This window comes from Pavona decussata, unplaced genomic scaffold (genome assembly GCF_977016875.1).
Source record: "Pavona decussata unplaced genomic scaffold, jaPavDecu1.1 SCAFFOLD_114, whole genome shotgun sequence".
NCBI lineage: Eukaryota > Metazoa > Cnidaria > Anthozoa > Scleractinia > Agariciidae > Pavona > Pavona decussata.
This window is the reverse complement of record NW_028145528.1, coordinates 2,405,139-2,417,500: the sequence shown is the minus strand read 5'-3', so window position 1 is coordinate 2,417,500 and position 12,362 is coordinate 2,405,139. Positions and strand designations below refer to the sequence as shown.

At 39.5% G+C, this 12,362-nt stretch overlaps 1 protein-coding gene across 2 annotated transcripts; it reads right to left on the bottom strand.

Annotated features, from left to right (window-relative positions):
* Positions 1–2,789: 2,789 nt before the first annotated feature.
* LOC146470165 (protein Wnt-7b-like) lies at positions 2,790–10,923 on the bottom strand. 2 transcript variants are annotated; one of them, XM_085121971.1, is made up of 4 exons: positions 10,593–10,923; positions 9,439–9,662; positions 4,395–4,663; positions 2,790–3,474 (listed from the first exon to the last, which is right to left on the bottom strand). In XM_085121971.1, the coding sequence occupies exons 1-4, from the start codon at positions 10,643–10,645 to the stop codon at positions 2,995–2,997; spliced, it is 1,026 nt and encodes a 341-aa protein (XP_084978097.1). In that variant the 5' UTR covers positions 10,646–10,923; the 3' UTR covers positions 2,790–2,994. The 2 variants fall into 2 exon arrangements, with proteins under 2 accessions (XP_084978097.1, XP_084978098.1); XM_085121972.1 differs by having other exon boundaries at positions 9,439–9,659.
* Between the last annotated feature and the right edge of the window lie 1,439 nt (positions 10,924–12,362).

Genomic DNA, 12,362 nt, shown 5'->3' with positions numbered 1-12,362 from the left:
CCCAAACGTGAAACCTCCAAGTGAATATGAGGGTAATATCTTTCTGTTACCCGTAGTTGTACTTTTCGTTTCATTACCGTTTGTGAATTTGTTCAAGTCTGTATTGCACACAAGTTCTGAAGTTTTGGTTGTTAACGGCACTTGATTATTTTGGGAAACAAGAACTCTGAGGGAACAGTTCAGGATAGAGGTGAATTCGGAGAGAACAAAAATGAAGTGGACGCGACAAATGTGGCAGTGTAGAAAGGAAGCGCAAGAGAATTTAAAACGCGATAAACAACGAAGAGGGCTGCGAAATGTAATGTTTCAAAGCTGGAACGAGATGGGCTATGGGCACTTGACAATTGTAATAAAAAAAGGAATACTGATTATAGAAGAATTTAAGACAAATTCTCTGTAACTAGGCTGAGCCTCATCCATAAAAGATGTTCCAGAATGATCTGAAGTAATGTAGTATTCAAAGCTGTGAATCCCATTTTAATTGGTAGGGATCTCGGCGTGTCGTAAAACTCTCTTGGAAATCTAATTCATGTGCAAATAACGCCTTGACAAAGAATTTTCTGTTTAATTCCCACACTGACTTCATCTTTTGTGAGCTATTTTTTGTCCCTGTTCCCGCACACACTGCTTTGACTGGAAACTTTTAAAAGGGTATTTGGCTTGCGTCAAAAATTCGACTTTCTTGCAAGGGGCCTGGCAAAGGGTAATTCCAGAGTTTTTGCTCAAAAACGACCAATTTTTGAAGTCGGCATTTTTCACTTCCTTACATCCCTAGGGATCTCGGCGTGTCGTAAAACTCCCTTAGGGAGAATTTTCTGTTCAACTCTCACACAAACTTCATCTTTTGAGGGCTATTTCTTTGTCCCTGTTAACTTGGGAGTCCTGAAAATTGTCTCAGAGGACGTTTTCGGACACACTGGTTCGATTGGAAGCTTTTAAAGAATATTTGTCTTGCGTCCAAAAAAATCGACTTATTTCCAAGGGGCAAGTCGAAGGATTTTGGTAAAAAATGACCAAATTTTGAAGTCATGTTTCACTTGTTTATGTCTCTAGGGATCTCGGCGTGTCGTAAAACTCCCCTGGGAATCATTTTTCAGTGGAAATAACGCCGTGACAAAGAATTTTCTGTTTAACTCTCACCCTGACTTCATCTTTTGTGGGCTATTTCTTTGTCCCTGGTCCCTTGGGAGGCCTGAAAAGTGTTTCGGGGACGTTTTCGGACACATTGATTCGATTGGAAGCTTTTAAAAGAATATTTGTCTTGCGTCCAAAAATCGACTTTTTTCCAAGGGGTAAGTCGAGGAATTTTGATTGAAAATGACCAAATTTTGAGTCATTTTCCACTTGTTTATGTCGCTAGGGATCTCGGCGTGTTGTAAAACACCCTTGGGATTAATTTTTAAGTGCAAATCACGCCGTGACAAAGAATTTTCTGTTTAACTCTCACCCTGACTTCATCTTTTGTGGGCTATTTCTTTGCCCTTGATCCCTTGGGAGGCCTGAAAAGTGTCTGAGCGGACGTTTTTGCACACACTGATTCGATTAAAAGTTTTTCAAAGCATATTTGGCTTGCGTCAAAAAATCGACTTTCTTGCAAGGGGTAATTCCAGGGTTTTTGCTAAAAGCGACCAAATTTTGAAGTCGGCATTTTTCACTTGTTTTGTCCTTAGGCATCTCGCGTGTCGTAAAACTCCCTTTGGGGTCATTTTTAAGTGCAAATAACACGCCGTGACAAAGAATTTTCTGTTTAAGGGCCTGTTCACATGGAGGTGGGGGACCCCGGGAAGGTGAGGTACCCCGCCTCGGTGGGGTTACCACTCTCTCCATAGAATCTCTCTTTATTTCTTGATCGCGTTCACATGTGAAGTGGGGTACCTCACCGAGGCGGGTTGCCCGGTCAACCGAGACGGGTAACCCGCTTAGCTGGGGTGAGTTTTCTCCATGTGAATGCTGGAGGTGGGGTGGGGTGATGTTCATCCGGGAAATTGTCTCTGAATTCAGTACAAGCATGGCGAGCTTTTTCGCAGATATCACCTTCAAAACATCGACAACAATGTCATTGAAGAAAGGTCTGAAGGAGTTGAAAGTGCATTTGTCGAGTCTGATAACCACGCTGATCTACCGGTCTTGGATGAAGGTGACGTCGTGCCCGTAGAACAACGAAATGAAAAGTGTCTTCCATCCGCCATCTTTGTTGATATATGTACTTAGCGACCACGCAATAGCTTTTTAAACCTCACCCCAGTGCCCCGGGGTTGCATGTGAAGGCCTGTTTTCTCTGACCTCGGGTAGATGGGGTAACTCACCTTCCCGGGGTCCCCCACCTCCATGTGAACAGGCTTTAACTCTCACCCTGACTTCATCTTTTGTGGGCTATTTCTTTGTCCTTGGTCCCTTGGGAGGCCTGAAAACTGTCTCAGAGGACGTTTCCCACACACTGATTCGATTGGAAGCTTTTAAAAAATACCTGGCTTGCGTCAAAAAATCGACTTTCTTGTAAGGGGTAATTCCAGTGTTTTTGCTTAAAATCGACCAAATTTTGAAGTCGGCATTTTTCACTTGCTTGTGTCCCTAGGGATGTCGGCGTGTCGTAAAACTCCCTTAGGGAACATTTTTTAGTGCAAAAAACGCCCTGACAAAGAATTTTCTGTTTAACTCCCAAGCTAACTTCATCTTTTGGGGGCTATTTCTTTGTCCCTGTTCCCTTGGGAGGCCTGAAAAGTGTTTCAGGGGACTTTTTCGGACACACTGATTCCATTGGAAGCTTTTTTAAAATATAGAAACTGTGGAAAAGAACTATAAATTACAATTTATGGGCTTTGACTTCATGCGTGAAACACAATACCATATGAATCAACTTAAGTTACTGATGCACAAACACAACTTTATCATTATCTTTGTAATGAATAATTTCGCCTATGTAGCGTACGTTTGATACAAAGATGAAAAGAAAAAAGCGCATTTTTTTTTCAGAGGGATCATTGCTCTGTCGCGTTACAGACACGTGTTCTCAATAATAACATCAGTACATTCTCTGCAGCTGCATCGCTCATTAAGACCCTTGCTGCAGTCACAGAATCTCTTCTTAAAAGATACATCTCTGTTGTATCCGCGACCACAACACATAAAAAAGCAATCATCTTCTTTGTGGGTGTTTCTCTGGCACTTGCGACCACGTGTTCCTGGAATGCGGTATTCGTCTTGCCGGTAGCAGTACGTCGGGGACTGGGACAAAAACACTAATTCCGACTTCTTTGGTCGTTTAAAATTTGATCGATTTCGATTCCGCCCACTGGTCCGTAGGTAAAACGACCGCTTTTTTTCGCGTTTTGTAGCGACGACCTTGATAGCTCTGTTATATTTTGATTTAATGATTCGGCTGATTTTTTGCAGCGGTGGTAAAGTCAGCTGGCACCCCTTTACCTTTCCTGTTTTTCCCACTGTGCACTTGATCACTCTATTTTCCTTCAATACCTGATAAAAAGACAAGAAACGCCTTTAGGCCTACTGCATTGCTTTACCATGTTGTTACACATACAAGAGTATACATTCCCAATGCATTAATTAACAAGTTTAATTTCTTTGTTAGTTAAAGGGGAAGTATCACGCAAATTTGCTGTCATTTCAAAACCCAAAAATGTTTGTCTGTCAGGTAGAAACAAAACAAATAATTGTCAAGTTTGTTATAAATTATCCCCCAGTGCAATGAAACTGTCGATTAGTGTCTCTTGGCCAGAGACAGAGTAGGTCGGTATGGATTGAAACTTGAAAAATGTTAGGCTAATGTTTTTCAAGTTCTCGCATTTTTGTTTCCAAAATGCGCTAGAACAGATCACGAGTTGTTCCTTTGAAGAATTGAGTTGATTTTTGTCCTCTCGTCATTCTAGAATTATTTGGCAGCTGATTAAAGGTCTTATTTCATCATTTTTAACGAAAGATACCATAAACCCCATGATACTACCCCTTTAAGTTCAGTGACACCAGTCGGAAAACCGATGAGGTGGCAAAAAATACATATTTCTCTTCACAAACCGCTTAAAAGCAGCAAAGACATAAAACGACAGCAATTGAATGATTTGAAATTTTAACCCAAAGTTTGAAAAGTGAGTTTAAATCTATGAGTATCTTTATTTGAATTGTAATGTATTTTAAAGTTAATTTAGCGAGGACTTACGTTTGTCAGTTATTTTTTACTGTCAAGTGTATACCATCTCTAAGTAAACTAATTTTTTTATTAGTTTATATAGTTTTAAACAACTGTATGAAAATGGTTTCAGGATTTGTATCACAAGTCGTAAGCAGTTTCTTGTTATATTTCAATTGTTCATCTTGTCAAATTGTTCAAATGATTAAATAAAACAATGGAAATGTACACCGAAAACTCCGCTACTTACCTCCAGTCCAACTCTAACATTGTGCCTGGTCATAATATTGATTTGGCTGTTGTTACTTCTCCCACTCAGCATAAATCGTTCAGCCGTGTGGCAGCCAAAGCGAACGTTAACACTGCAGCCTTTCCATTGCCAGGAATGTCCACGCACAGGTCGTTTCATTCCTTCGCAGTTACATTCTGTTACATCTTTTGCTGTACAGGCGTTTGCTATGTTATATGCAAGTGCGGCTGACAACATTGCCGTGGTAAAAGCTGCTTCCTTGGTACCATCTGTAAAGAAAGATCGTTTACAACAAAACTGCATTCAGATTGTTTATTAGACCAGGAAGACCTTAGATCGGTGAGTAGAGCTCGAGATATTACATAGCCTTATTAAAAGGGGCTGTCAAGGCCTTCATTGCTTGGTTAACTTTATTGGCAAGGCCAGTGAATTAGGAACATCATATAAAAATATTAAAGTGTCGGAAGCCTATTAAAAGTTTCCTGGAAATTTTACTGGTTGAAGGTTTAAAAGTGTGGATCATACAAATTGAAGCGATTTTTTGAAGGAATAGGGACTCTGAACACCCAATCCGCCCTTTCTACGAAAAACTAGCCTCTTACAAACAATGCAAAATGCTAAAGAAGGCATCCCAGAAAGTTTGAATTCATTATTTCTCAAGGCAAGAAGGTCATGGATCATTATACAGCAAATAAGTGATTCTTTGTCCCTACTGTTCTTTGCAGCAATGACAATAAGAAAACCCGGACAAAATTTGACGTGTGAATAAAGATCTAAACCACCCCGACAAAATGAAGAGAGAAGTAAGACGTTTGTGGATTCAGCAAGAAGCCTCTATTATGAGAAACGCCTTCAATTGGCAACCTGATTAGGAAGAACTGCTAACTTAATTGTCTGTAGCAAATAGCATTTCAAGGGGTAAGAAGGTTCATGTAAGAAAAAACGTATCAGAATAGCCTGTTTAAGGTGAACAAGAGAACCCTGGGGCCGGGTTGTGATTCATCCACAGCGGAGAGATATATTCGAGTAGCTAAAGAGAATTTTTACTTGATGATTAACAATCTTTTCGACAAGCATTTAACCTAACAGATGAGGCAAAAATGACAAGAAATACTTAGTGAAAAACCAAAATGAGAGATATATTCGAGTAGCTAAAGAGAATTTTTACTTGATGATTGACAATCTTTTCGACAAGCATTTAACCTAACAGATGAGGCAAAAATGACAAGAAATACTCGGTGAAAAACCAAAACGTGTAGTATACAAGATCCCTTGTAACTGTGGAGGTGCTTTATCTTCACAGACTGCACTTGGCCTTTTCAAACAAGAAAGAAGAAACATATATATGGAACAAGTCAAACTAAGAAAAGACGACTTTGAACAAGAGAACAATTGGCTGAGAAATGAAAGGATCAAGAGGATGAAGGCTTGGCGGGAACAAAACGTCAAATTGGCGACTAAAGACTGAGAGGAATTTGCGGAAGAAACAGGTTCATGAGGGGATGGAATATAATTGCTCGAGAAGCACTATGAAGTGTGAGTCTTCGAGTAAGTCTCCCGATGTGTAAGTACCTTCTTGCCATTTACGGATGATCCCAATACATTTTAAGAGCTCTTAATACCATGCTTGTTGTGGCTGCCTCTCAGCGGTATTTTTAGAAAATTGAATTTTAATCGATACTTTTGGAAAATTTCGAATTAAGCATATATTTCAACATAAAGCCGCTCTGTAGGGGACGATGAAAATTTGAACGCTTTTTGTGAAACGACTTCGAAACAAAGGTTTCTTGGCACCGAAAATGTTCGGAATGATGCAAAGGAGAGAAGAAAGGAGAAAAAAAGAGTAAAGAAGAGGGGGGGGAAAAGCTACACAACGTTATGTTTTTATCGTATTACTGAGTTACTTTGGAGAAAATAAAGCATTCTCACCACACTTTCAAACAAGCATGACTTGAACGGGCCCGTTTTCAAAAATTCAGGTACAAATGTATTTAAGATTTTCATATTAAAAAAGTCCCCATTTCCCTATATGATATGATCAATCCCCAAAGATCCTTTCATTACTGCATTGCAAGGCAAATATTACAAGAACGAGTACATCAGAATTGGAAAAACAAAACGAACAATCGTATCTCTAAAAAATACGCCCGTCTGTGTTGTGGGAAGAAGAGAAATTCATGGCTTTTCCGTAAAATGGCAGTTGGTAGGTGAGTCGAATTGTTAGTCATCAACAGGAATTTAAGAATAATCAATAACATCATACCACCGAGTAATTCAATAACATCAATGAGTAATAAATGAGCTATCGTTTGTGAATTGTTGCTTGCTCATTGATTAATCAATGGGTAATCATTTCATAACTCATTGATTATTTACCACAATTACCAATTACTTGTTAATTTAACGGCTGTCTAGTTTGTCTTCTGGGTGATGAAATTATATGGCAGCCATTTTGAATAAGGTTCATAGTGACTCAGCAGATTTTCTAAATCGGCGGTTTAGCTAGTTTATGAATAACTTGACTTGCAAACATGATAACAGAAATAGAGTGATTTCCAATTAAGTGTCGTAAAACCAAAACCAAAGTAATTACTCTGGCCAAACTCAACAGATGTAAACAACACAACGAGCCAATCAGAATTCTAAGCAAAAACGTGTAACTGGCGTCAAGCGCGGGAAAACGCGTGCGGCGAAAACGATTGGTTTCGGTTTGGATTCCCATTGGTTTAGAAAGTGGTGCGAGTTTTGATAACCAATCACAAAGCGTAGTAATGCAAACCAAAGAAAAAGCGAAATTGCTTTCGACTCTCAAACAAAAATCGGTCCAAAGGATAAACTTGACAATAATGGTATAATTAGTTTTTGAGGTATCTCCGATTGTTGTCGCCTTGCGCTTAAATGTTATTTTGAACGGATTTTAACTGAATTGCATCGATGACTTTCTACATCTCAGGGGTGACATCGTCGATGTCTAGAGTAATGTCAGTTTGCGCTACTGGTTGAGAGGTTAAGGGAAAAAAGCATTAATTTCATGCAAAAGAAGAACGCCTTTCTGTTTTTTTATTTTTTTTTGTTTGCCTTTTTTCTATTCTGGCACCTTTGCTTGGGTCTTTGCGTCGGTGAAAGCACTGTGTGATTGTTACCTTTTGGTAGATTTCGCTAACGCTTTGTTCGTGTGGATTAACCAGCCTAAACCTTGTTTCTTTCTTGTGTGATAAGTATCAGTGCATAAGAAAAATCGAGTGTGTCTAGAAGAAGATTTTTTTGTCTTTTCCCTTAGCTTAATCCAGAAGTGACTCCTTTCCTGTCACGAGCGTGAATGGAGATGAGATAAGCAAATGTTCAGTCGCACCGCCTGGGCTGATATCGCTTTGGATTTGTTTGTACAAAGTGTAAACCAACTGAAAGGATAGTTGTCCACCAAACTATAGGTATACGGGATAACTACCCCCCCCCCCCCCCCCCCCCTTCCTTCCTCCTAAACTCATCAAAGAGAAATCTGACCAATTGCACTGATGCACATATTATTCAGATCTTTTGAATTAAGATGAGCCGGAATAATGGCCGAAATCTTTACTGACTGTCAACCAAGAAGAGAGGGTGCCTGCTTTCAACCGTTTTTACAAGGTGATAAGAGAAACTGCATTGAATTTGCTAGTAAATTCACCTCTAACACAAACACAACTTCAGGGTTAATGTGGCAATTAATGAGGGCTTGAGATGTTGTGTTATAACGGTTTGAAATTATAATGCTGAGACTATAACCACTACTACAACTATTTTTAAATGACTGACAGCTTGCCAAGCGGTTATGTCAATGAAATATCAGAAATATTGCAGATGTTAGGCGACCCCAGCTAATTAAGCTACATTCGTCCATTACTAAGGTTCATCGTATTATTGCTTTAAAAATTTAGCTCCGTAAAGACGGCTGAAATCACGCTATCATGAGTTCGTGAAAGAATGTATTTTCAAGATGATCACTGGGTGGATTGTGTGTAACTTTGTTGACTTAACAATTTTACGCTAGACTTCTCCTCACCATGTCGTGATGCATAGCCAAATATTTGTCAAATTACAGTCAAACCTGTATATAACGGTCACCCTTGGGAAATGGCCAGGTGACCGTTATATACAGGGTGACCGCTGTACACAGGTTTCCTTTAAACTCCCCAGAAGTCAATAAATAGCATTTTTATGTATAAATTATCACTCAATTTACGTTTTAGTGACAATAACGAGTAACAGCAAAGCAATAATCAGGATAAAAAAAAGGCCTATAAAATGTCCGTGGCGTACTTTTACGGAGGTGCAGTATACTCATCTAAGTTTCCTTGTAGGAAAAGCTTTTAACGTAATTATGGATTTAAAAAAAAAATCGGTTCTAGTTTTCTGATATTTCGGAGCTCGAAGCTTGATTTCATGTAGTATGTCATTGACTTTACTTAGTGTGAAAGAAAAAAAAAATAGTGTGAAAGAAAGTTCTTCATGTCCATAGTACTGAGCAAAGTCTTTCAGCTGCTTTGCAAGCGCGACTGCCTGTGCTACTGTCTTATTCATGTTGTTGTTCCTTCGCGTCTCAGGGGGGCTAGCTGCAATTTCACCATCTTCGCCATCAAAGAGATCGTTCGGACCTCCTCCCTCCAGTTGGGGTTAGAGTCATCGATATATCCCTGGCATTATTCGTTAATCAAAACCCAATTTCGTGACCGTTATATACAGGTAGAAGATAATGAAATTGTACATTCAGGAAGTCTAAAGGGTGACCGCGTCCGTTATATACAGGTGACCGCTTTATGCAGGTCAACTTAACAGGAAATATAAGGGACGATTTTTGGGAAGTTGTTCAGTGACCGTTATACAAAGGGTGACCGCTATATACAGGGCCGTTATATACAGGTTTGACTGTAATCGTACTTCCCACCCCCATCGAGAACACCGTCGAGAATCATTTTTTAATAAAGCTTTTCCGTTGCCTAAAATAACAAAATCTTGGAGTTAACATAAACAGCGTTGTGTTGTCTTAGAACTGAGCTGTTCCCACCTGGCGCTCGCTGAAGAAGGCTCTGTTCCCCAAGCAAAGTGCAGTTCCATCTGTTCCACTTGAATTCCCGTTCGCATTCTGAAAGGCCTTTTCCGATCCCTTTCCTTATTGCAACCTGAAGTCCAGGTACTCTATGACAAAGTTTGCGTTGGCCATCAGAAAGCCCTGGAGTTTTTTCGCACCACGAATTTGGACGAGAGCTCCTCCTGCCTATGATTGGTCTGCTAGGAATAAGAAAGACACTTGAAGTAGCTAACAACTCAAAAAAAGGAGAGGAGATGACCGCATGAATACAAGTGCGCGATAGGTGTCATGAAAACGTATCCGTACATTAAGTTGTTTTGCTTAGAAAACAGCCCCCAGGCATTTAGATAAGAATAAAATGGGAGTTGTTCCGTCCAATGAATCGGGTTGTCTCCGGTCGATGAATGGACCACTAATGTAAATCCAATTAAAGAGCTGTTGAAATGTCAGCTCCTGAATATAGTCAGGTCAAGCATATTGATTATTTAAAACAAATTATCACTCTCGGATTATATTTTCCTCTCTTTTATAACAGTGATGACAGAAGTATCTTAATTTTAGTATTGAGGTATAAATCTCAAAAAAGGACATCCTTCCAATTCCTGTCTGAGTATTTTTCGTTCAGTATGGCTATGAACACTGTCTTTGCAATCAAGGTGAATTGTCTTAAGTACATACTCAGCTAGCTAATACTTCAGTTGCTTGCTTAAGATTAAAGCACGACAAAGTACGAGATTAAAGGATATTTTTTTTATACTATCACCATCGCCTGCGATGATGTGAAATGTTTCACATACACAAGTAACGCTCCAAATCCGTTTTCCCAAAATTCTTCTCTCAGCGAAAGCAATTGTTATTAATTTTTGTAGGACGGGTTGGCAACTCTGTGATTTTCATATATTTTTTCAACTATGCTGCATTTGCATTCCGTGGAAAATTTATCTAATAGAAAAAGGTTCTTTCATCTTAATTACCTCTGTAAAGACGCTGCAGATAATGGTCGACGTGTGCTTGAAAACTCGCTCGCGTTAATCGACGATCAGTGAAATGGCTAAGTCGCTTAGAGCCTCTTTTTGTTACGTTTTGCAATCAAGGTGTAGCAATCTGCTGTATCAGTACTTATCACTCACCTTAAAGACAGGATAACAAAGAGTATAAGTGCTGTGAAATTCAATTTGATCATCCTCTGTGGCCAGAAAAACACGCTAGGTCGCTTCCGCTTCACTTCGACGAACAAACAAAGAAGATCAACCCTGACGTTGATCCGATGGTAGTTTTAGTAACTCTAGCTTGCTTTGAAAAACAAGTCTTTTACACAGCATGATAAATCAAAAAAATTTGAATGCCACGACTTTTTCTATCGAATGTTTGAAATGCCTCCTCGCGATGCGCGTTGTGCACAAGAATTTAAGATGTTCAACAATAAAACTTTGTCTGTGACGGTCCATGCTTTTAATTTGGCCCCGGTGTTAAACGAGCTAAACGTTGGTTGTGATTTTTATTGCCTTTAATCCATCCAACATTTGTTTACCTAGACAACGTCAGATCGGATATGGTTTCGTGAATGGATTATATTGCATGTTTTTCAGATACTCTTTATTTAAACGCACCACATAGGCAGCTCGTTTTCTGTCCAAATATATAAACAATACTCAGGTAACCACTCAAACCCTCGGGTGGGTGATTTGTGATCCTGAAAGCGGAGAAATAAGAGCGAACTTGTAAGTGTATAGGTGTGTATGTATGTTGGAGGGGGGGGGGGGGTGTAGGGGATTCTGAATTGTAGATTTTGTGCACGTGAATCACACTGTCTTTCGCTTAACTTAAAAACTAACTGTGAACAAATAAAGTAGTTGATTGAAAGGCCGCTTTGCTTTCTTGCTCTTTAACAAGAGGGCAACATACTTTGTCAACATACTCCCTATTCTACTACAGAAAAGTGCCTTTCAAGCTTAAGCTTGGAAAGAAAAAAAAAATGAAACAAAACTAATCTGATAGCACTTGGCAAAGTGAATAAAAATAGCTACTTGTTGCACATCTGCGTGTAAGCTGGTCTCGATATCATTTCAATACCGGGAGTGTCGAGAAAAAAACTATCGCTACTTATCTGGAGGCATGCAGGGCCGGCTGCAACCCTGACCCTGCTTCCCTTAAGGAATGTATTGAGCTTAAAGGCATTGGAAATGTTCTTCATAACCAAAATGTGTACAATTGCAAGTTATTGAAATTTCGGAAAGCTATTTGATAGTGGTGTGTCTGTCAGAAAGTACGACATCCTTTTAGCTCCAGTAGTTACCAGCATCTGTTATTTAGCAATACCAATAATTCCACGTGCGCTCGTTAGATATGAGATGATAGATGTACCACGAGGGGCCGGTAGCATAGTGCCGACTTGGCTGTAATCATCCCATACCCAACAGGTGTAAGGGGAACAACAGTTTTATTAGAAACAACCAAGATATACTGCTAGGTCCTGCTGATTTCTTTTTGCAAGAACCGAAACCAGAGAAAGATGCTGAACAGCCCCCATTTCTCGGGCTTGGTATAATAACTGCATGATATCCCATGGACGCTGAGCCAATCAAAACTCTGGAATTGTATTATCAAATTTTAAAATGATCCAGTTCCGTTTAATAATTCGACAGTCTATACATGATCAAACTTACTAGTCACTAGGAAATGTAGATGATCAGCAAATATACACCTGAAGATTAGCTACGTTCGTGGTTTAACACTTCCGACCAGTTCGGAGAATTGGTGTCTTTTTAAGAGGCTTATGCGGACGTAACCCAATTAACAGCAAATCCTTTTTAATACGGACATCCGACTTCATTGGGTGGGCGTTAAGAATGCACTTTAAGTATAACAAATCGCATGTTGTTGAATAATTTCAACTGTTT

What these genes read in the sequence shown, in the direction of transcription:
- LOC146470165 (XM_085121971.1), bottom strand. Translation starts at nt 10,645, where the DNA reads ATGATCAAATTGAATTTCACAGCACTTATACTCTTTGTTATCCTGTCT. An exon ending in TTTGTTATCCTGTCTTTAAG is followed by an intron (nt 9,663 to 10,592) that starts GTGAGTGATAAG and finishes TCTTATTCCTAG; the next exon opens with CAGACCAATCATAGGCAGGA. An exon ending in ATGTTAGAGTTGGACTGGAG is followed by an intron (nt 3,475 to 4,394) that starts GTAAGTAGCGGA and finishes TCTTTTTATCAG; the next exon opens with GTATTGAAGGAAAATAGAGT.